The sequence below is a fragment of the Melanotaenia boesemani genome, chromosome 18, assembly GCF_017639745.1.
Source record: "Melanotaenia boesemani isolate fMelBoe1 chromosome 18, fMelBoe1.pri, whole genome shotgun sequence".
NCBI lineage: Eukaryota > Metazoa > Chordata > Actinopteri > Atheriniformes > Melanotaeniidae > Melanotaenia > Melanotaenia boesemani.
Window position 1 is genome coordinate 8890541 of NC_055699.1, and position 25223 is coordinate 8915763.

Genomic DNA, 25223 nt, shown 5'->3' on the forward strand with positions numbered 1-25223 from the left:
ACTGAAGAACTTAACACCTCTTTGTCTCACCTCGATGGGGTACTCATCCTCCATCCGGCCTAGGTGGTTGCCTTGAAGGCCTTCCTCCTCCTGGTCGGGAGACTCTGAAGGCTCTGGGGGCGGTGGTGAGTGGGCACGTGCCCGATTCTGACCTGGAGAGCCCCCTGGTGCATTTGGGTCTCGCTCCACCAATAGTGCGATGGTGGGGGATGTGCCGGTAAGGAGCGCTACTGCCTGGTCATGCCTGGCCTCTGTCATGTCTACACCATTGATCTGGATCAACAGTAAAACCAACCACGGAGGGTGTAAGCCCACCAGGATGCTCAAAGTGATGATTTGTAAAAGGCATGGTGAATATTTGAGAGCAGATGCATGCTGGACATGGCGTCCTGCCAACAGCCGTCTCATCAGATTCTGCATCGCGTCACTCCAAACTAAAAGTGAGCGCTTTAAAACATCAAAACACATTCTGTTCTTTCATTTAGAGATTTTGTGAATGCACCAAACTGAGTACGGATAATTATAAAAACCCAACACCTTGACAGATCAGCTTCAGTGGAAAAGGAAAAGCGGTGTAACACTGTGCTGCAGGTAAGTTAAGCTGGCAGAGGTTTACTGAGGGAGAAAAGCCGCAAGCAAGCAAAACTAGTTTTTAAATCAAACCTCCCTTAAGTAAGATTAAATAGTCATGCTGCTAACTTCTAATATAAATAACTTTCCCATACTTTTTTCTTGCCTTTGTTTACTTAAAAACACAAAGGGAACTAAGCAGTCCCTCTAAATCATTTGATCTTAAGTCAACAAAAGCAATCACACCTGTATGTAGACACATCATCTCAGTATCTTCTGGTCTGTAGCAACGAGCAGGGGTTAGCACTGACCCGGCAGTACCAGCTCTTACCATAATCTGACACGCTGCTGCAACTGCTGTTGTGGTAACGCATGTCTACCACATCAGCAGGGAAACAGGCTCAGCACCACACCACCCTACACCACACCCACCACCAAGCAGGCAAGGACTCAATGCATTAGTGAGCATGCAGAAGAGCGTGACAACAGAAGAAGAAAAGGCAAACAGAAAAAGAGAAGCAAGAGAGAAACTGCTGCAGGAGAGAGGAGAAGAAACCCAGAGGGCAAAGAGGATCCCAGACAGCAGGGGCAGTGTTACATTCATCATTAATGCTGTGGTAGACAAAGCTGCATGGTTGTCCTGGGACAAAAAACATTTAAAGCTACTGATTTGCAGTGAGATACAGAAGAACAAAGCCAAGCTTAGAGTGTGATTAGCAGGGGAGGATCATGTAGGAGCACCAGGGCTGTATAATCTACAACCTGTTAGGAACATGTTTTAAGAATAACTGCTCTAAATGAGATTGAAAACGGCCATGTTAGTGCTCTGCCTTATATAAATATAATCTGATGAGATTCGTTTATTTTCTGTAGGTGAGTCTTAGTGGCGCTAAAAGCAAAGACGCAGACTCAACTAAAATGATAAGATTTCACATGAAAATAAAGAAATCAATAACATATTTCACTATATATTTCCCAATATAAGAATCTGTGGAATAAGCTGTGAATATTCAAGTAGGGATCATAGCCGTTTCTGGTTTAAAATCTTCATATTTGTAAAGAACATCCTCATATGAACACAGTAAACATTATTGCAGCCAAACAAAGAGGAATGTTAGTACTCACAGAAATGACCCTGTCACCTACACGCAGAGTGCTGTCTCTGTGTGCTGCTCCACCCTCTGCAATTCGAGAAATGTAGATTCCCTAAAACCAGACAGATACATAATACTTCTTTAACTGACTCTTATTCACAATCGTTAATGGACTTTCTCAGGCTGCTTCAAAGCTAGAACTAAACATAAAAGAGGTTGTGTTGATAAATGTCAGATAACAGTGTTGGTGGTAAAATGTCTAATGCAACAGGCTGCAATGCTGTTATAAATCTGTGTGCTAACTGCGTTAACCCTGCACGAGAGCCACTAATCACTCAGTATGTAACCCCACACAATAAAGTGGATTTCTCTTCAGCCACAGAAATCATTACCAAGATTATACATTAGGAAGAGAAACGACTGGATCGTGATAGCCAGTAGTATCGCATTTAAGACATATTGCCCCCTTTGCTAAAACAGTTTCAGTGATTTCAATGACAACATGAAACCCCACTGAGCTGCCAGACTGAAACATGACATGAAAACACAAGCAAAGTCTATTGCAAACAGGTAAGTCACTGCGTCCGTTTCAAAAAGACTTACAATCAGACCTGCCTAAATCATACGTTTATGAGTCCTCTCCTGTTTGGTCGCTCCTAAAGCTGCAAGAGATGCACTGCAACACTGTGCTGGCCCAAGTATACACCTCACCCTGTTCAATTACAGCAGACCTATCAAGTTTCAAGGCTGGCTATTCATATCTCTGTTACCGTGGTGATGACTGTAAACGCTGTGGTCAGAACAGATGACCCGAAAAGACGGAGGCGGTTACTGTAAACGCCTTGTGACTTCATTTCCTAACTTCCAAGACATCTCCTCTTATTACCCTTTAAGTAGGCCTTTTAATAACTATGATTAGTTGTGTCTGCAGCTGTTGGTGTTGACTCTGTATTGCTTTTCTATTCATTTGTCACTTGTCAGACGGCTTTAAATATTGTGTCAACAGTTGGAGGCCTTTGCCTTTGGAGGATAACAGCTGTTAATTAGCTTCAGTTATATCCTCAATAAACCCTCATACTGAGGTGTGATGAGTTTTCTGCATCTCACCGTGTCTCCTGTGCGGTAGGGTGTGGAACCTTTGCCTCCAGCGATGCTAAATCCCAGCCCCTTGTCATTGCGAATCAAACAGGTGGAGAACCGCTGTCTTGGCCCGCTGGGACTGGTCTCTATATTGAAGGCGAGGCCGCTGCTCCGTCTTTCCCGTGGGAAGTAGTCATCCTCTGGCCTCAGTGGTGTGGTGGTGATGGCGTTCTCTGGCTCCACCATGCGCTCCCGCAGTACTATCATTGAAACAGTAGCACCAGAGCTGCGGAGAGCTTCCACGGCTGTGTGATGCTCTGCTTCGTGGAGGTCAACACCATTTACCTGAAAAACATGGGCAGACATGCTGACTTTTGAGGCTTTATGTTTTTCTAAAATACAAAGAGTGAAAGTAAATATACAAAGTATGTGATCATGTGTGCAAGTATGCTCAGTTTTTACCTCTAGGAGCTTATCTCCCACTTTCACCCCTGCTCTTGCTGCAGGACCCTCTTCAGATACTCTGGAGATGAAGATTCCCTTAAAACACAACCAAGAATAAAATTAAACAGATCATTTTTGCAACTTCAGCACCTCAAGCATGTACAAACTCCAGGTACCCAACTCACCTCGTCATCACCCTTGTAAGGCGTAGATCCTTTCCCCCCAGCGATACTGATACCCAGACCGCCTGTTTGTCTCACAATGGTCAGCGTGTGCTGCAAGTTGAGCAGTAGTGGAGTCAACGAAACAAACAGCGAAAGCCAACAAAACTCCACAGATCTCAGGGCAGATTTTTAAAGACACAAGTCCAAACACCTGCCCCATACATAACTGATTAAACTTGGTGACCTCCTGCCAGTAGATGGCGTGAGTCAGTGTTGCATCTCCTGGAGCATGTCAGTCCAATGCTAATTGCCTAAACTTCTTAAAACTAACTCAATTGGAGCCAATTAATCCATAACCATTAAACACACACTAACAGAGACCCTTACCATATTAACTAGAAAAATAACCCTTTGATAAAAAATATACAAAACACTTTGTCCATGTGTGGGTGCATGAACTCTTAAAAATAAAAAAAATAAAAAGTAGTGTATTCTGTACACTTGTAAGCCATGCAGAAATGGGGACGAATGTAGACAAATGAGCAACAGATGGAAGGAAAAAAGGAAGTGTAAAGAAACAGACGAAGAGTGATGTATTCTGCGTAAGGAGAAGACCTTGGAGTGTTTCGTGCTGTTAAGCCTCTGGTGTTTGTTGAAATGAGATGGCATCATTCATTAAGGTCTACTCATCTGGTGAGTGAAAAGTTTCCTTACCTATTTGACACAGTATTTCAAGCACTAATCATGCAAAGGAGACAATGGAAAATAATCAAGACCATTCAGCAAATATCAAACAAGCTCTTTCTTGCATTTAAACAACGACCATGTGTTACTTATACAGGTTTACATGATTAAAACTCAACATCAGCCATGTGGAGCTCCTTCTCTGGTTAAAAACCATCTCTCTATGTAAACCTGAATATTAATATTGAGGAAACTTGGTGAAATTATTTGCAACATCACAGCACAACCAGCACATTTATTCCAGAGCAAGATGGCGTGAACGGGAAAAAGGAGAGTGCAGCAGCAGATGCAGAAGAAAGGCAGCAGAGGTGCGCTGTGCCAGAACCTGATGTTAGACTGTGACTTACATGTCTACAGCTAAAATTGGAAAATTTCAGGGAATGACAGCATTTAAGATTAAAGATGGAAAGACAAAGAGGAACAAGTGTGAAAACACTTTAGAAATATGGATTCTGGTGTAATCTGTAGATACCTGTTAGTACAGGGAATCCTAGGTGCATGAAGGGACACTACTTTTGTATTTTAGGCCTATTCTTACCATTTATCCAGCAGTGTTTATGTGGAGGCTTCTGATGAAGCTGTGTGAGACTTAACAGACACAGCCTACAAGCAATCAGGAAAATAAAGACACTGCTTTGATCCAACAATATGAAAATGTTATCAGTCTCACAGACAGTAATGACTGATTTAATATTTTGGTGTCTCTAACAATAAACAAGAAGCTCAGTTAGATAAGGGCATGAGAAGTTAGAGATGTAATAAACTATAGCAAGTTTCTACAGCTGAGCACTCTCAGATGCTAAAGTGGTTTTGCTAACTGAAGCTGTGTTAGAGCCAAACACAGACACGGCAGTGCAAGTTACACATTGACTACTAAAATGTCAGTGTGCACTTCTGCTGTCCAATAAAGAAATAAAAACATTTAATAAGTAACACTTCAGTCTGGTTCCCAGGTTCTGCCACACTGACCCTCCTATAAACAAGCTGTGGTTAAAAGGTTTCCTTGTGATCAGCTTTGATTAACTGGATTTCTGGTGCTGTTTACTCCACTTCTATGTACAGGAGGTTGACTGAGTGGGAGAGTGAGGGACAGATACACAGATTGGATGGGAAAGAGTAGGTACAGACCTCTTCCTCCTCAATTCGAGCAGGTTCAATCAGCAGATTATTGACTTGATCAAATGACACCCCCTGTTAGGACAGGAACCAGCGAGAGGCATGCGGATTAGTCAGGCCAAATTAAAAACTATGCACTCATTCACACACGCGCACACAAACTTATTTACACTTTCCATTGGCTTCACACACTCAACATTTCACTATCCACTTGCAGGTTGTAGGACCACCTGGAAGCAGAGGAGTCTCCACATTCGCTCCCCAGCCACCAAAAGCAAATACAGGCAGAGATGGAAAGACCAGACCAAGGAGCTGAGCCACAGAGCAAAACAAACCCAAAAAAAACACAAGTGTTTAGAGAGAGCGGACAAGAGAAGGCAAAAGCTCTTGAACAAGAACAGGCCCAGCCTCCAAACATAAATAGCAATTTCTTCTAGTAGAAAGTCTTAACGGATATAAAGAAGAAACGTTATTGGGCAGCTTAGTCTAAAAAAGAAAAAGTAGAAAGTTTACTACAAGTTAAACTGATAAAAGTTCCAACAATATTTTGTAAAATAAAAACATAACAGTTTTATTCATATGATGCTAACAAGTCTCGTTGGATCTCACGTTCCAGCTCTGCCAATACATGTTCTGGTTGGCCTGAGTTCAGCCACACAAACAGACTCACATCCACCAAAAAACACACACAAAAACAGATTTGAAGAGATGATCTTTGTGTTAAAAAGAATTTCAGTGATTAGCACAGTAAATAAACATATCTCATTATGCCTTCCAAATACAAAAGATCATCAGGGAGATTCATTAACATGGGCAGCACCTGAGCAGACTTTACCAGCTTCATTCGCACTTGGAAGCAAACACGCACAATGTTTTAAAAGCAGAGTGAAAATGTAATTATTCAATTATATTAGCAGGTGGCCGGTAATGGTGAGAAGCTTAGCGCTGAACTGGGCCGGTGTTGTGCAAGAAAGGCAGAGTTGATTAAAGAATTAGTCTCTGGTGTGTTACCTGCTTGTGGACCAATAGCAGACTTGAATGGAAACAGGCTTGTAAAATGGTCTCTAGCTGATCTCACTTATGAGAGTGGTGTTAGTGCATTATATGTGTGCAGGTTTTTGATGAGGGGACCATGTTTCTGTAGGGGACAGCGCTCAAAAGGAGCAAGGCAGCTGCTACGAGTGAGTTTGTTCCAAAGTTATCAACTCCTGAAAAGTATATATGTTTATCACCCTTGATTCATAGCACAGGGGTAGGTATCCTCATTTCCACAATGACCCTGCGTGCAACACAACATCCATCAAAAGTGCTAACAGAACACTCAATACTTAATGCAGCTAGCAAGGTGGTAAGGGTAGGCTTATCCAAGCCAAGGTACCAACTTATTTCTAATATATCTATGAAACTGTACTGTATAACGTTCTACAAACTGTATGTCCTGCTGTGCTACTTACCCCTAAAAGAGATTAAATATATGTGCTGATGCTTTTCAGCTTATCAGTTTCTATTTAGCCTCCCAATGTCCCAAACTGCATCCTGCATAAGCCTGAATCTCTCTTTTACCTTTACTTGACTGGAGTTGCACTGATGCCTGCTGTCCTCCAGCTCATCTATTCTGCGATGATGTTGAGGGGTGCCAACACTCTCATCTTCTTCCTCATCCTCATCCTCATCCTGCTCATCCTCTGCAGCCTGTGTTGGTGAGTTGAGGCCGTCAGGACTGAAGCCCTGAAGTAGTGCAGCCACAGCCTCGGGTTTGGGCAGCTTGGTGATTTTGAAGTGCTTCTTGTAGTGTGGTGTGTCTTTCCTGATTAGCCGCTGCTTCTCTGCGGGAAAAACCGGTCTCTCGTCTTCCTCGTCGCTCTGCTCGCCGTTCTCTCCGTCCTCTTCTTCATCCTCCTCCCCACCGCGGATGATGGGTTCTTCTGCAAAGTGCACAGTAGGCTGAAGAAGGGAGAGGAGATTTTTAGAGTTTTACAGGAAGATTGGGTGTAGATACAATTATTTTCTTATTTGATGGTGTCAGTAATCACCTCGATGTACTCCACCTCCATGTCATCCAGGTCTTCATCCTCCTGAGGGCAATGGCCTTCCACGAGATCTTCTCTCTGTGTGGCTGCAGTCATATTTTGCCGGTCCTCGTGGGAGGTGGCCGACAGCGTGCTGTTAGACACCTGAGAGTCGTGGCTCTGATTGGAAAGGTCACTGAGTCGTTTCTCCTGAAAACAATGACATCATTTCAGTATGTTAGGATCTACCCAACCAGCAGATAAAGAGGATAATTTAAGGTAACTACTGGGCATCAGAAAAACTTAAAAATTGTTGATTTTTTTATGTATAAAAGTAGATGAAGGGCCATATTCATAAATAATGCTTAGTGTTTACCGACTAATACTCACAGTAATGATTAGAGAGTGTGATTTATGTACCTCTGCGTCAACAGCCTCTTCTCCATCAGGTCTGGAAGTGTAGACTTCATTCCTCCTCTCCTCTATCACCTTCTTCATCACCTTCAGCTCACTGGGGTGTGGTGTGGCTCTGCGCTGGAGGCCCTACAGAAAATGAAATGCAAATGAAAAACATTCAACTTACTGCACAGATCTGCCACACACAAAAACGTGTTGCTTCATTTCAAACACTACAAGTTTCAGCGTCATAACTCAACTTAAAGACAAATAGGAAATTCAAAGTCATGATAACGGGAGGGAAAATTCTCGAAACATGACGACAATGCAGCATTTGCTAACCCTGCGCTCTGCAGCAGCCTCATCATCCTCTTCATCCTCGGCCTTGGTCTCTTCCTGGAACTGAATGACTGACACTCGGTTCAGGTTGCTGTCTGTCCAGCTGTCATCCACACTGTTCTGCAGCAGGTTCTCTGTGGTGAGTCAGATGGAGGGTTGAGAAGGGAAAGGTCAATGTCAGCGAACAGAGGCTAAGAAATGGACAAACTAAAGATCAGATTCCATAAACTCTCCCCTAAGCATCTGTTAGTGAATGACAATTACCTTAAACATTTCATTTAAGTAAGCTAGCTTTAATATATGTAATGAAAAAACAGTTAAACATAAAACTCACCAAGGCTTGGGGAAGGCTGCTGAGGCAGTAAATAACAGGTCAATACTTTCTCTCCCGTTCGCTCATCATCCTCTGTCTGGAACTTTAGCATAGGTTGTGACTGGTTCTCTGCGAGCCACATAGCCTTCAGATTGAGGTTTGTCAGGGCAAAAGGCAAGTTTTGTAATCTGGACAAAAGTGGGGGGAAAAAAAGAGAAAGGGGAGTCAAAACTTTTCATTAGATTAACAAAACACAAAACACATGCATGATCTTGAATCACAAAACTCCAACCTAAGGTCAGCGACTTAAAATGAACTCAATAATTAGATGTATTCATTATGCATTTGTAAACTAGATAAACAAATATGAAATATCCCACATAGATTTTTCAGTGGTTTATGTAGTACCTTTGTAGTTGCAGTGCCTACCTACAAGAAACTAATCTACTTTGGCAAAGGCTTTCAATCTCTGTCTTTAATCTTAGGTAGAAAAAGCTGCTGCATGTGGCTAAAAGTTCATGGTGTTAAGTGAGAGTACCTGTTTCCAGCTACGTCCAGAACATGCAGCTCGGTGGCATCCGCTAGCTCAGCGGGCAGTTTGCCCAGGCGGTTGTCTCTCAATGACAGGACGTTTAGGCTGGCACACCCGCCTAGCTCCTTGGGCACGCTGCCCAGCCGGTTGCGGTCTACATTCAGGTTGGTCAGCTTCTTCAGCTTGCCCAGCGAGCGAGGAAGTGACTGTGACAAAAGCCATTAATAAAATCAGTGAAATGGATAACGGTATGTAAAAGTTGTTAATGCAACATGGAAATGAATGGGCATGCATAAATTTATATTGGATAAAGTGGAAGTTGGTATATTTGTATCTCCATACCTGTAAAAGGTTCTCTGTGAGAACAAGTTCTGTGAGGTTTTCGCACTCCCCTAATGAGTCAGTCAGGTTGGTCAGCCTGTTCTGGTCCACCTTCAGGATGGACAACTGTTTCAGACATCCTGGAGACAAATTTCACAAAGTTAAACAGACATTTATATATTTAGCACCAAATAAACCTTAAGTTCAGGTTATTTTTTTTTTTTTATCTGACCTCTTGCAGAAAATGCCAACTCAGAAACTCAAATGCAAATACAGTCTGTGCAATTCTCCACTTATATTATTTTCCAGTAGAGGGCAGAGCTGTTCTTGGTTAATGGAAACAGTCAGACAAGAAGCAGAGTGTTTACTTTATTAACACTTAATTAGATGGCAAAGCCAATTTTGCAAGAAAAACAACACTCTGTCTTAAAATAATAATAGTTGTCTTTACATTTTTAAAACCTTAAGTTATTCTAACAACATCAACAAAAAAACAAAAACAAAACAAACACAACAGGAGCAGCCCATGAAAAGAAATGGACAGATGACTGCTAATTTTACAGTAACAAACTATTTGTAATTTCATTCATCCAAACCAATGATTTAGTTAACTTAAAATAAATCTGTCACTTGAGTCCTGTTCCTTTGTCTCACCTATACTGTCGGGGACGACTTCCAGCAGGTTCTGTGTGAGCAGCAGGTCAGTGAGGGCCAGGAGGCCGCTCAGCTCTGAGGGAAGCTCCTCTAGACGATTCTCTGAAACATCTAGACAAACCAGCCTCCGAAGATTTCCCAGCTCCTGCACACACGCAAAATGAATTACCACTTACAGGGAGCCATCAACGTGCAATGTAATGCTTATCTTCACAGCCAAATAAAGGGAGAGACTTCTTGTAAGGAGCAGGTTTGCACATACTGGTGGTAATGAGGACAACTGGTTACGGTCCAGCCACAGCTCCCTCAAGTTGGGAAGGGCACCGAGAGTGTCCGGCTAAGTGTAACAGGAAAAAAAAAGAAGTACAAAGGGAGCACATTAGACAAACACATAAATAAATCTGACTGCTTTTTGTGCAAAGTCTTGTAAAGGAAGAGTTTATTTTAAAGAGTAAATTGTTAAATGAAAGACTTAGCGTGATCTTAAGGCTGGAACATGTAAGTTATAAAAAAGAAGGAGACCTCAGAAAACAGAATCTTTGTGCCCCAAAACAAAATGTGTAAATGAATTACAAATATCTTGATTAATATTTCTTTTTGTTTTTATTATTATATTTTTATTGATCTCTGTACTTCACAGACAATTTAAATTTCAGGAAACATGTTCAGCATGTCTCCCAAACTAAATTTAAAAGTCTAAACAAAGACTTATAACAAAAGAAGAATAAAAGTGGAGTGCTGACTTTGACAGACATGCAGACAAGGTTTCATCATGATGTCACTGTTTGTTTAGCATCCGCCCTCGTCAGGTCATGGAGCATTGTTTACTCTGTCCTATTGAAGCAGGTGGGCGTTCCCATGCTGAAAGCAGCAGGCAGGCAGGGTCTCAGTTCTGACAAACCGCCTCTGCTGCGTTTGGTGAGGTAAACATTTGGTTTGGGACATAAGTGTGGTGGGAATGCAAGGATGACGCTTGTGATACGTGTCACACCAAGTGTGTGCAGCTCTGTCCGCACAAATGTGAAATATAAGGGTGTCGTTTGAGCACTCGATGACACAATGAGTGCTGCAGTGTGATTATAGAGAATGAGATGTTGACCAACCAAAACTTCCAGTTCATTGCTGCCGAGGTCCAGCTGTTCCAGTTTCACCAAGAAAGAAAGCGACCTGTACATAAAACAGCACAAGTGGTTACGTCACAAATGTGCAGTCTGAAAGAACAAAGAGCCGAGCTTTGAATGTGCTAACAGCATACCGCTCATCCATGTGTAATGACATATGTGAGGAAATGTGTTTCAATGCATTCAGCTTAAGATGGTTTACATCATGTTCTTCCACAAAGTAGTACATATCTCTCTTGAAACAGCTATATTTGTGGGCTATAAAAGGTTTTACTTTGACTTTTCATGCATCTAAATGGCAACTAATGACGCTAGTTGTTCTCATGAGGGTAAACAATGAAACAAGCCAGCCTTGTAAAGGAACACAGAGCAGATGTGACACTTACGTGGGCAGAGACTTCAGCAGGTTCTCCCTTAGCTCCAACGTCACCAGGTTGGCCAGACTAGAAAAAGGAGTAGCAGAGAAAAGGAGGCAGAAGAGTAGGAGTTGGCAAGAGATGAGGGGGGGAGGAAGAGGAGGGAGAGGAGAGGCAGGCTGGTTAGTCAGATGGCAGAGCTGTTCGTCTGGGCTGCCTGGCATGGTGAGGGGCTCCTCCATCTGTCTCCGCACACCAAGTGGCCCAGAGCCCACCAGGAAACAAAATTACTCTCCTTGTAAACCAGTGCAGCCTCTGAATGCATCAATGATCTGAGAACTCAGTCCAGATCAGACTTACGGCTTGATTTTGTACATTTTTACCACTTTTCACAAAGTATATTTACTTAACAGTGTTGACATTTACAGTTGCAATGATCAATTATCATATGAGTTAATATTTATAGTTTAATTTACATCAAACACTGCAAGATGTTTTCCTCTTAAGCAACCTTGTTTTTTTCCACCAAAATTCAAACTAAAAATGATTTAGTTAAAGGAACATTTCGCAGCAAAGCCTCACTCGCTAAAGGATGAAACAAGGAGTGTTATGTATATTTGCATGATAATTTAATTGTTTTTGAATTTAAAAAAAAAATCATGGAATTTCAAATCTAAAACTGCTGTTAAATAAATGAAATATTAGAACAGATAACATAGATACCACCATCTGTAAATATCCACTCGAAACTTTTAACTGGGAGCCATTGTGAATGTGTACATACTTTCCGATGTCGCTGGGCAACGTCTGTAATGACACATCGTTGAGCGCCAAGTGAGCCAGTGTTCGGAGCTGAGTGAAACCATCCGGCAATCTGCATTAGAGGGACGGGAGGGGGACGACAGAAGAGGGAGACCTTTAAGCTTATGTAGATCAAAGCATGAGATCATTTATCTTACATGTCATTGGCCCTATAAATACACCTTTCTTACCTATCTGCTAAAGCATTCAGTACAAAAATTTTCTCTATTCCCTTTTTTTCTTTTATATGTCATGAAACACCACAGCGATAAAAGGATTAAACAGGTTTCCTGCTTAGATTACTGAGACACTCCTATTGAGCTGTGTTTAGTCAGAGAGCAGCACATTGACAAACCATAATCTGCTTATTTAAAATGAACCTATTTAGCATTACACTCTTAATAAATTTAACAAACAAGTACAATAACTTAAACACACTGAAAAGGGTGGATTTTTACACATTTTGTCACAGTGAAGATTTACAGCATTGGGTTGCTACAGTCCATTTACCTGGAGAGGGGGTTTCCACTAAAGTCTGCAATCTCCAAGGCCCGGCAAAACTTAATGCTCTCGGGGATCTCAGGAATGTCTGCGAAGAAAAGAGGGGAGGTTTTTTTCTTTTGAGTGGGGGTTAGCTATAGAGACCCACACCGAGGTATGATGTGCAGAGGTTGTATTCTATCATTTTGAGTTCCTTGTAATCACACCCAGATGGTAAAGAACGGAGGTCAAAAATAGGACAGAAGTTTTACGAAAGAGGGCACAGTTACGGCTTAATTTTCTAGTTGTGTAACCACACTTTTGCAGTTAATTGCATTTTTTCATCCTAGTTAAAGTTAAGCTCACTTGTTTCCTGACCTCTAAAAGCATTTTCCTTCCATTATGTTGTGGAATGCATAAATAATACACACACTCAAATAGATTAAAAAAAAAAACACTAAAGTAGTATCTAAATGGTTTCAAGGTTTCTGCTGCAATCATCAATATCAAGTATTTGAAATAAACAAAGACTCATCAAAACTTGTGTAGAAAAAAATAAAACAAAATATGTAAAATAGCAGTATAATTCTTCACTTATGTACTCATGAAATGTGCATTTTCCGTTTGCAGAAATCCCTTGCAGGTATTTAAAACAAAACGACATGCTCCACTGATGAGGACATTAGGGGCAGAACTTTCAGCTGTTGATGTTGCAGGTGCATGCTAAGAAATCCCTACAGAGCAAAGCAGACACACTTATCCCGCTCAGGGTTTGTACTGCAGCAGGAGCAGGGAAGCATACAGGCAGGCAGATGGGAGAGGCTCTTACAGGCCACTGCACACTGCTCCCACAGCACTTGATGCAACGTATAGCAGAGCAGATGTCTCATATCTGCCACAGAGAACCTTCCTACTACTTAGTATCTGTGTTTGTGTGCAGTATGCAAGGACACAGAGAGGGCACGCAGTTTGTGCATGTCACAGCAAAAAATAATATAGCAGCCCATTACTGAATTGAGTTTCATATTACATCTCTGCAACATGTATGACTGAAGGCAGAATCAGCATTTACTTTTTATTGTTTCAGGTAGCTGAATTTCTGTCTTTCATTTTTTTAAGACATGAGGGAAGGCTAAAGAATCTGGCAGAGCGGCAGCTTAAATTCATCCAACACCTGCTGCTAGTGTGCTGATTCACAAACTAATGTGGCTGTGCCCCTATCACTTAACACCACGTAGCAAAAATGTGTTTAACAGACATTGTTTGCTTGTTGCTTGCTATTCAAGAGGTGGTCTAGACAGGAGCGGGGGATTATTTGAAAAATAATAATTGTGAATTTATCTGACAAAAGTTTACAGTAACTTTGTATTTCTGTACCGTTTCTGGAGATGTCCAGTTCCACCAGCTGCATAAAGTTGGCCACTTCTGGAGGAAGTCTCTGGATCTCATTGTCACTCAGGCCGAGCTTTCGTAGGTTCAGTAGCCTGAAGAAAGGCTGTGGAGACATGCAATGCAATGTTAAAACAGTTCCTTAAACATTTATTATACTAAACTTGCACTTCACCATCATCTAAGTGGCCTTTATGAATACATTCATTACCTAAAGCCACCTGTACTAACAAAAACTATTGGACTTTATTAAGACAGCCAGACAGCCATCTCCATAAGGTCTAATAGACCTGGCTGTCCAACGATCAGGAGCAAATTGCCTTTTATTTAAAACTAGTAACCAACATAGTAATTGTCACTATCAAAATAGTTATTTAGAGAAACTTTGAAACTGGAGAACCTCACAGAAGTGCAACCATCAGTATGTAACTCAACCAATCAGGCCTTTCTGGTGAAGTGGCGATACAGGAGCGTCACCAGCTTTCACCTGAAAACCTGTTTTTTGTTCAGTTAGCTACAAGTCATCCTGAATAATTGACAGATCGCGAGAAGTAAAATCCTCTGATCTGATGAACAAAATTTGAACAAGATTATATTTCTAAATGTTTTGTCAAATGAATCCAAACAAATATGGTAGCATAAAACAAGAAAAATCTAGTAGTAGTCATATGACTCATGTTTCTGAATGATAGATTTCCCACAATATAAACAAACAATTCCAACAATCCAGAAATAGATCAATCAGCAAATTGTTCAGATTACACATCCTACAAAACGCATGAGATCTCCAGATTGTGTTGACATTCCTATTTGCTGTAACGTTAACAGTCAAGTGATCACACACAAAAAAAAGATCCTGTATATTTAGTGGCGGGCCACTTAGAAAATCAGTTTTAAAAACATTCCATCAAAAAATTCCTCTTTGTCATGGCAACAGCAACCAAACAAAGTGGCTTTCATTAAGAGAGCTGAGGAGAGCGCTTCCACCCTGCCAAGTGCTTTCACAAGAGCACGGTTGTTGGACAGGATGGCATACAGCAGCATTCCTCCTCCAGCCACACTGAGTGTCTGCGCTGTTCAGATGGACAGACAAGACAGGGAGGCACGAACAGCAGGAGGACCAGGCTGAAACTATGCAGTTATTAACCCCTCAATCAGTTCCTGGTTGTGCAACCCACAGAGGGTCCACTGTCTGCCTCATCAAAAACCAGATTTTTCATACGATGTAAAAGGAGGAAGACTCTTGAGAAACCGTTGGACTCCAAGTCTGAACAAAAGTATTATTCAGGGGTTTTTTTTTCTGTCTGCAAACTTGGAGCCTAAACCTTAATTCAAATTAAACCTCAAGCATATCAGCAAAATGTTCTGCTGAAAAACAGCCTCTGTGTGTCAGTTACCAGAGATTAATTCACTAACAGAAAAATCCAGATCATGTGTAAGCTCTCTCTCCTTAACCAGGATTAGGTTTAAAAACAAAAAAAACTGCTACTCTTCTGTATCCAAACTGTTGCATAAACATGCTGTAAATCAGATAACACAAACACTTTTTTGATGTGTACTGTTGGGATTCTGTCAGACAAAAGCACAAAAAATCACATGTACACACTCAAAGCAACATACTGGAAGACAGCTCTTGAATTATGCTGCCAAAGAAAACTGCAGATCAGTTCCACCCCGTTCCTCGATGACAGACATTTCCAGCTCTTAACTAGTTGTGTGTATTGTGTTTGGATGGATGCACAACAGCATTTTTTTCCTCTGTTACATTGCAGTCCGTAGTTTCCCAGCATTTTAACTGTAAATTAAACTGAACTGTAAAGCCCCTCATCTGATGCAGGGGATGAATACAGGGACAGACAAAACCTTGGGGAGACAAGGTAAATGTTAGTTCATTGAGAAGCAGGTGAGAAATCAGATGGTAGGAACAGGAAACAGGAGCTGGGAGCAGCCATGTAACTGGGGCCAAGCCTACAAGAGGAGAGGCAACCATGCTGGCAGAACATATGACAAAAACCTCTTAGGGTGGAAATGATTAGAAAAAGCCCATGTCCAAACCCTCATGGCACAGATACAACAACCTGACCCACCCTACAGGTGCTAGTTAAGTTTTGGGTTCTTATATTAAAGCTGCAAAGGCCTGAAGTGCTGTTTCTGGACAGTCAGCAGTTCTCTTGTCCAGACCTTTGGCATTGGTACATTGCTCTCCACTCTTGATGTTGTCCAGAGCTTACAAAGTGATGAGTAAAAAACTGGACAGCAACGCAATCATGCCTGAGAACAAGTAATTGTGAACATTCACAAAGATAGCCATTCACTCCTCAGTGGCGTCTTGCGTGCAGGGTTGTCTGGAGGACTAAAGACTGATTCAGAATCAGTACAGTCTTGGAAGACCGAGTTTACCCCAATACCCAGGCACCAATATTTGAGTTTGGAGGCATTTAGCCTAAGAACATATTTCTGAGAAACTAAGATACTTCATCCAAACAGCATGTAACAAAGTTATTCATTGCATTTAATTTTAGAACAACTCTACTGTTAAATAACGGATGCTAAGAATGTCCCGGGCCGGCTGTTTCTCACTGACTGATGTATTTTCAAGTCAAACAATGGCGAACCAGCAGTGTTACACGGGTCAGCGGGTCAATTGGAATAACAACTTGGAGCAGTGGGATTTAGTGTACCGCCACGGTCCCATTATTGTATTTGAGAACAGTTTGCTCAGTCACTCAGGCGATCTTTACAGAGCTGTGATTGTATGTATGTTTGTACACCGATATGGCACATTAAGGAGACAAAGAGCATGACTTTTGTTTACAGCTTTGTTACTGGGATGTTTTAATAAGGCCTTTGCAAGGAGGTGCAGCTTTAAGGAAGAGGTTGTACTATATAACAGAGAGAAGTGACAGGGAGGTGGGTCAGCAGAGGGCAGTGTGGGGTCTAAGAGAACTTATAATGACTAAAAGCCAACACAGTCACAGAATACTATTGACTAGCTGCATGTGCTTATATAGTGACTGTAGGGTATGCTGGACAAAAATGATTTGCTAGTTTGACCAGTGTGTGAGCTTGTAAATGGATAAAATGGACATGCCCTCCAAATATAGCTAAAAGCTTTAGTAGCAACATCAAATTGTATGAGATTGATTATATACAAAGCTGTGCTCGTCTGAATTCCAGTTTCCTTTTGTAGTACTTAGAAATCCAAGGGAAAAAACAGTAAATTACAATGAACATGCTTAGCAAAGCTATGAGAAATGACACAGCTGCACATTCAGTTGGACTTCACAATGGTGACTTCTGCAGCCAACTTCAGCTAGCGTGAAATGTGCTCTGTTGCGTGGGTACTGTTTGAGAATTCCCTTATTATGAAATGAATGAAGCCTGCTCACCCGTGAGCAATCTGTGACAGAGAGCAGTGCGTGTGTGTGTGTGACATGACAAACATAGAGGCTGGGCAGAGGACTTGCAGCGCTTCAATGCATGAGCGTTGGCAGCCTGTGGATGCTTTGTCTTATCTCTAGAGTCCTGCTTAGCTTCCATTCCACTTAGTCTGTGAGTGTAAATGTGCCTTAGGATGTCTTTTTAAGTGTGTGTGCATCCTTGTGCATTGCAATCATTCTTTAGTCATAACAGAGTATCCTTTACATCTTTAAGTCAGAACATACCACCATTTTCATTCTTAGTTTTACTTTTGTTCATGCTGCTGGACATAGCATACAGATTCTATCATGCATAGAGGATAGAGCAGCATGGTAACATGAAGTCAGCAGTTGTTTGTTTAAGAGTATTTATGGTGGACTTTCAATGTTCACATAGCTCCAGAGAGGCTAACTAAAATGTGAGTACAAATATCAAAGAGGTAAACCGTGCATGCGTTTGCATTTGTGTGACATATGTGTGCAAACTCTGTGTGCCCTATATGAGTAACGCTCCACTGTAGATGCATTGAGTTAGAGACGGATGTTCACAGATGCTGCAGTGTTCCAGTCAAGTGATTCCATTTAGCATTTAATTTCCCTCCAATCAGGCCATCTGACTACAGAGCGAGTAGGCTCCTCTCACAACACATGCTTACTTTCTTTTAATAGGTAAAAGAAAATTGACCCACTCAATTTAATTTTCTTAGCAGCAGCAACCATGTCTAAAAACACGTGTAGTGAGATATATTTTGGAATATTAAGCGCAAGTTGGAGATAAAGAATAGTTTTTAGTTTAATTTCTCCAATGCAAATCCAATAAAATGAAATCAAAATGACTAAACCAACTTGTTTAAGTGTCTTGCCAACAGAGGATTTAATCAATAAATCCTAAAATTAATTAATCTAAGTTTGCTAGAAACAGGAAATAAAAAAGTGTCATTAAATTTCTTTCTTTACTCTAATACACAAATTAAATTCCCATTCACACATTCCTAAGCCTCCTAATCTGGTGCCAAATCTGCCCCTTCTGCCTAGTATTAAGTACCCCCTCCCTCCAAATAACCCTTCCTTCACAGTGTATGAAAACTACACACACACTGTCTGGACACCACTAGGGTGAGAGGCTCAAAGAGAGGGGTAGACTGCATTCTTTTGTGTGGGTTGGTACTCTTTCAGTGTCCCAGAAAATAAAAAGTGGAGAGGATTTGGTTGACTGCGCAACTTGGGTCATTGCTCAAAAAAGCTCATTATACATGTTCCTCGTATAGATAGTAGGGGTCTTTGTTGTGGTATAAACTCAGTACCTGAGAAGCTACAGACCCAGAACTCCAGCAGCAGAGCTATGTTAAGCTAAATGACAAGCACAGCCTGGACAACTGGCTGATTTTACTCTGCTACTTGTCCAAGGCATCCTCTTCCCCTGTAGAGATCTGAAATCCGAAGTTTCTAAAACGTCTACACATGAATGACACCCTAGCTGGTCCCCTTCTCCTCCTCCTCCTTCCCACAATTCCACCTCTCTAAGTTCCCTCCATTTTCCTTGGCATAAGGACAAAAGGCCGAGTAGCCAGTCCCACACAGGGCTGTCAGTCAGTCCAGCTCCAGCTAACCCCCTCACCACCTTCCTGCAGTCTGGCCAAGGGATTCCTCCATTGTCCAATAGGGCACCACAGAGAAGAGAAGGAGGACTCAAAATGGAAGGATGAAGATTTGAAAGAGGAAAGTGGTTACGGGTAACAAAAGGCAGGAATGAATAAGAAGGGCAGCGAAGGCGTGTGGGGAGAACACCATGGAGAAGAAAAGGAAGATTGTGGGTGAAGTGGAGAGGAGAGCCAAAAGAAAGGGAGTGACGGTGGATTATTAATGAAGATTGGAGAGTAAACAATAGATTCCCACTGAGCTCTGGACAATTCACCACTAATGGCATTAGAAACTTCAGCCACTGACCAAAAAGTTTCTCAGCCTAAAGACTTATCCTCACTGATAAATGAAAAATGTCATGCATCAGTTCTGATTGGTTTACACTGACTTATATGTATTGTGGATTTAAATCCTCACACTGGCCTCAGCAGGAAGAACATCAACCAACAACACACTTCCACCTACTCACAACTGTAAACCTACATTAGACTTCCTCTGCTCCCCCCCACTATTCCTCTCTCAGGTGTGCTTGTGGGAGAGGAAAAAAAAACATCTACAAAGACACCAGAACTACTCTACTTATCTTCATTTCTAGTTGTTTAATTCAAGGGAGCATAACTATTAAATGCAATGAAATATTCTCAAAAGAAATCTACGGAGTATAAAATAAAATTGGCACAAGGTGCATCTTCACGTTATAAATTAATAGTGTTTTATGGCATTTTAAAACACTTAATATGTGCTTCAGCATTTGTGTAAGTCTTTAGTGGGACTTTGAGCCATGACTACCCACATCCGCCACTAGTCCCACCCCCCACCCACCCCCAGGGCTGTAAAGGCCACACAGGGAGAGGGCGTGGTGCAGCCAGTATGACTGACAGCCCAACTAACTCCTCTTTTACACTGCTTACACCTGTTCAGATGGCTTTGATCAGTGAGGAACAGAAACACAGCTAAAAGTCAGGCCAATAAACAATAGCAGACCTGAACTACAGCAGTCAGGATTAGGTTTTTAAAAGTCCTCTTTGCCTCTTTGTGGCAATAAGAGGATATTAAAGCTGAAGCTAATCATGAAAAACAAACATATTTAAGTAGCAAAAATCCTAAATTTACATCATGAATAGGATTATTAAGCATGCATAACTATACTTCTTAAGTATGTAATATGTTTAAGCTTCATTTGTAGCAATATTTGCATTTCCAACTAATGCGTGTATTTTGCATGTGTCCAACAGCCAAAACTACCGGGAAAAATACAAAATGCTTCACTTATGAAATGCCAGTGTTATCTTCCAGTGCCAAAGATCTATTTTTGTAACATTGTAGGTTAACAAAGTTGTGAAAAAAGCATCAGATGTTTCCAGTTTTATGCAGGTATTTTTAAAATGATTGATTTAAGCTAACTTCAATAAAAGCTGCATACTTAACATATTTCTCTGCTTTCATCTTGTTATATAAAATAACCCTCATCAAAGCCAGTTAGCTTAACTGTCCGTCAGGTTTCTTAGCAGTTTAGCAATGAATGAAGGGAGTTAAGGCTGTTGAGTAGTTTTCTGGTTTTAGACCATGAGAAGCCAATTATGAAACAAATCACCAATCCAAAAATGTGCATCAGAGTGAGACTGCCAAAAGATGGACTCTTATCTTTTTTAAAAGGGGCATTTAACTCTCTGTTTTCCATCTACCCTGTGGACAACATGTGCTTTGTTGTGCTGCCATGTTTTCTTTTGTGAGGATGAGTCGGGTCAGAATCAATGAGGGAAGGGCGAGACGTCAAAAAGGAAGGAACATGAGTCAAGGCAGGGCATGTACACAGTTTATGTTTGTGTATATATAAGTGAACTTGTGTAGTTATGCTTGCTGTGTGTCACAGCGTCCTAGTCTGTATAAACAGGGGGAAAGCCTGGAAAGACTGCCGACTGAAAAAACAAGAACTTTTCAGACTAAGAAGGAACTCTCGACTGAAACGATGAGAACATATCCAGCTATAAAGACCTCAAAAAAGACCATGAATTAAAATGCTTTCCAAAAGTCAACATGGTGGTCAACAGCAAGGCTGGGGTGGGGGGGTTGGGTATTCTCTCTTTACTCCTGAGAATGCTGTTGACTTTTGTTGAGTTGACACAACACTATAATGTTTCTGCAGATCTGCGTGCATTCAGCCTCCTGATTCCAGGAATGTTCTTCTTTTAGATTCCTGTTGGACAGCTGTATTTGCTTCTCAATTAACACTGCAAAATAAATAGAACGCAGATATCAGCTCCTGCTTTCAAGATTGTAATGCCCACCTGTTCCTCCTCAAAGTATGGATAGGAGCTCTGAGTACTACTGTAACACAAGGATGTGTGCAACAATGGGAATCTGAAAATACTCCCTTTTCTCCCTAGATTCCTATCTCATCTAGATGAATAATAAAAGGGAACAAGTCTGGATGAAGTCATCTTGGTTATGCTCTCTGTATCTCAGAATGGTAAATGTAAAGCATTTCCCAGTCAGCATTTTAAAAATAGACAAGTAATCCCTCCAGTGTTGCCATACTGGTGGGCTAATCTATGCTTTGGTTACTAAAAATGTCCCTAGCAGAAAACCTTGCACTGCAACATCTATACATGCAAACTGAAAGAGAGAGAACAAGAATCAGAATCTGTCTGTGCAGATTTGCAATCCAAATCAAATTCAAAGCAGAGCCCAGGCTGTAAGCATTAAACTTTCCCGAGCTAAAATACCTGCTTGCATACATTAACAACAATCCAATCAACAACACTTAACTTCTACATTAGAGAAAGCTGGAAACAGTATAACAGCTAAAAGAATAAAGTGCTATTTCCAAGAAGAATGAACAAGCAGATCTTCAAGTGATGAACCTAGTCTACTGAGCAATTAAGACCACTACGTGAAAATAAAAGGATGGCCTAGCTTTTGTTAGCAACACTTATTTGCTGATATAATAATGGTGAGAAAAGTGCACACTGCTGCCTCTATTTCTTTACTGTTCAGTTGACGTAATGGCCTGAGATTCTCCAGCAATGCTGTCATGTAGCAGGAATAAATAAACACCCAAAGAGATAAGAAACTGTAGAGGAGGCGCCTCACCTCACCCCTGTTCCTGACTTCATCACATGCTCTTATTTTCCTTTTGTGTTCCCACAAACATAACAAAACCAGAAGCCCTTATTGTTTATAGTCCACAGAGCTCTTTCCTGGATGGGCTGGATCCGGTATGTGCTGCCTGCCAGCTTTTAAACCGTCTCATATTAGAGCCACGCTGCAGTGGACCACCATGGCAAACATAGCCTCCAGCTATGCATGGCCAGGGCATTGTATATACAAGTAATTTGCTGGCTAGTATCTATACTGTCAACACATACCACAATAAACCATTAGAAAACAGAATGAGAAACACTTTGGCTCTGTAGCTGCTTGATCCGAGATAAAAAAGAAACACGGGTACTGGAAGTGGCTCAGTAAGAGGTATGCATATAAATACTCAGACATTTCACAATTTAGAAGCAGTTGAGCCTCTTAGAAATCTGTTATTGCTGCTATTAACGCTAACTAAAAAGCTAACAAAGAACAGGTAAGGAAACTCCCTAAATGACTGCATCATTTACTGTGGAGACAATTTTGAGTATTTCACTGTTAAGATCCCAGGGAGTGTTGTAAGTTCAACAGCAGCTTTGGTACAATTGCCTCATTGTATGTGCCCAGGTTGTGGCCTCCCCCTCAGTATCATGTGGCTCTGTGTCTATCGTTTTCCAGCAACCGTTTGGCCATTCTCCATCTTGCAGTGGCCCTCATACAACTCTCTCTCTTATATCACATCTATCCATCGAGAAAGGACTTCTTATAACCGACACAACTTCACATATTTCTCTTATATAATTAAAAATGTGGTTACCAGCACATGTACACTGACAGTTGGCCAGGTATGAGTATTCTGAGTATTCAGGTAAATTGGCTATGTTGTATTCATACATTTATTTCTTTAATACTTCTGAGTTCTGCAATGCTTAATAACAATCTTAGACAGCCTCTGTTGATAGAGCCTGGCATCAAACCTTGGTGTTAAAAGGGTGCCAAAAATCCCAAAAGTTCAGATTATAAATCAGCATTTATTTACTTTATTAATATTATTATTACTGGAGTTAGACAAAGCATAACCTGGCCATGGAGTCAGCAGACAAGTAAAGCATCTGTCAGGTACCATGAACAACTAGTCTATCTAAGAAACGTATAACCACCAGCTGAAAAACATGTCAGTTTTTTGTACATCCAACAAATCTTTATTGCACAATAGGCTGCTGTTTCAATGCTTGCTTACTCACAAAAGTTAAAAACATTTAACAAGGTCAAATTGATCACTATATGTCCCATTCAAACAAAACCAAATAGAAGAGCAGCTTGCATTTGTCATTATTCACAGCATCATGTATTATTTAAGCATGTGTCTTTGTAGTACTTAGAGATTCTCAGAAAAACGTGAAAACTTTCACTTTGAAGTTCAGAAAGTTGTTACAAGTACATCACAATGTCACCTGTATGTAGTTCACTTAGTCCCCCCCAGTGGAAAAATAACTGCTCTACTTTAGGTTGCTATTAAGTCTCTCTGCTTTGCTGCTGTTGCTTTGTTAAAGCTCAAGGACAAACTGTAGCACTGCTTGCTTCTGTTTGACAGCTCTGGCTCACACCAAGGCCAAGGTTGCTCTGCTGCAAGCAGATTTGGAACAACAGTGGCCTCTCTGCACACGCAGCTACAGAGAGTCGGCAGTGACAGGAAAGACCCAGCCCACCTGGTGTCTCTCCCTGAAAGCACAGAGTAAACATGCCCCCGCATCAGGAAAAGCACCAGCCCCAGGGAGATCCATCACCTTGGAGGCATATGTTAGTTCAGTGAGAAAGTCAGGGGGAGATAGAAGCAAAAATCTCCCTGGTGATGCTCGACTGGCGATGAAATGCAAGCGAAGCCTCACTTGATTTAGACGCATCGTCTGCTCAAACATATGGAACAGTACATCCATACAACCATACTGATTCACCATTTCTCATGCTATCTTGTTTCAAATATCCATTTTCTTTTATGTTTTCTGGAGTTATTTTTTTCTACTTTAACATTAGGTCAGAGAGCTCACAGGCTTATCTTCAATGTAAGACCGAAGACAATGTCCCTACTTAGGATCATAAGCAAAGCCCCATTCATATGTCACCGAGACAGAATAATTACAGAGCTGCCTGCACCTCCCTCCCATATGACTCCAGAGGGGATCAGCACCAGAATCGACCAAAACACTAGCCTGAAGCACACAGGCAAGCACATGCCGATCCCCAGTGGTGTCTGAACCGCACTCTTCTGTAAGCCCAACGTCATGAACCTGGTTTGTAATAGCGGACCTAAAAATACATGACATGGGAAACTGATGATCCAGAAAGCACATTTTGTACCTTGGCCAGTGTGTCTGTCTAATAAAATATGTGGTGACAACCAGAAACGGTACATGGATGAATATGTCCTTACACTTGACCCTATCTGACATGTCTCAGAAGACTCCATTAGACTGCTGAGCTGCAGCTAATGTCTCACGCACACAGCGACTCTTTCCTGACTACCCAACACAAACAAGATACACTGCCTCAGCAGGAACTTTCTTTTGAAGAACTCAGCTACACTACGTTCGTTTCCACTGTAGGGAATATGATCTAATGATGCTCCAGAGGGACTGTTTCAACTCCTGAAGAGGCTCTGTTCACTTGCTGGTTGGTTTAACAGTCCATTGTTTTTTGTTTATTATTTTACAAGTTTATTTTTTGCTTTGTTAAACACAAAAGACAACAGAAAATCTCTGTAATATGTGAACTGACAAACTGTATAAATTTTGTAAAGGTTTTCTGCAGGACAATCATTGCAATTGTTTAGTAGTTAAGCAGCAGTAGTTTTTGAGACATGGGGTTTCAGATCTGGTTTGACAGTAAACTCTTCCATGTGCCCTTCAGGTTAATAAGACTGATCGGTTTTACTAAGTACCAAAAATTTGTATCTGATTATATCATTTTTGTCTAATTATTATGCATTAATTATATTCAACACACACTGTGGCTTTGACAATGTACTGTGTGCTTTCTTCAAGTCCAATAACATGAGTCTTTGGATACTTGTAAAACCTATACCTGTCAGGAATGTCTGACACTAAAAAGGAAAGGTGAAATAAGAGGCTTTGTAGAAGCTTATCAAAACAATGCTACAAT

General features: G+C 41.2%; 1 protein-coding gene across 16 annotated transcripts in view; it reads right to left on the bottom strand.

Moving 5' to 3' along the window:
* The window catches only part of scrib (scribble planar cell polarity protein), a 58176-nt gene that overhangs the window by 20461 nt on the left and 12492 nt on the right, over positions 1–25223 (bottom strand). For 15 of the 16 annotated variants that reach the window (XM_041968384.1, XM_041968383.1, XM_041968391.1 and 12 more), the window contains exons 2-21: positions 13912–14029; positions 12565–12643; positions 12038–12127; positions 11284–11340; positions 10880–10943; positions 10039–10113; positions 9777–9921; positions 9144–9262; positions 8808–9007; positions 8291–8457; positions 7960–8090; positions 7642–7764; positions 7246–7431; positions 6776–7156; positions 5225–5287; positions 3374–3463; positions 3207–3284; positions 2772–3089; positions 1696–1776; positions 31–273 (exon numbers count right to left, since the gene is read on the bottom strand). In XM_041968384.1, coding sequence (XP_041824318.1) covers positions 31–273; positions 1696–1776; positions 2772–3089; positions 3207–3284; positions 3374–3463; positions 5225–5287; positions 6776–7156; positions 7246–7431; positions 7642–7764; positions 7960–8090; positions 8291–8457; positions 8808–9007; positions 9144–9262; positions 9777–9921; positions 10039–10113; positions 10880–10943; positions 11284–11340; positions 12038–12127; positions 12565–12643; positions 13912–14029 — 2808 coding nt within the window. The remainder of the gene's footprint in view (positions 1–30; positions 274–1695; positions 1777–2771; positions 3090–3206; positions 3285–3373; positions 3464–5224; positions 5288–6775; positions 7157–7245; positions 7432–7641; positions 7765–7959; positions 8091–8290; positions 8458–8807; positions 9008–9143; positions 9263–9776; positions 9922–10038; positions 10114–10879; positions 10944–11283; positions 11341–12037; positions 12128–12564; positions 12644–13911; positions 14030–25223) is intronic. The other variant, XM_041968385.1, reaches the window with a different exon arrangement.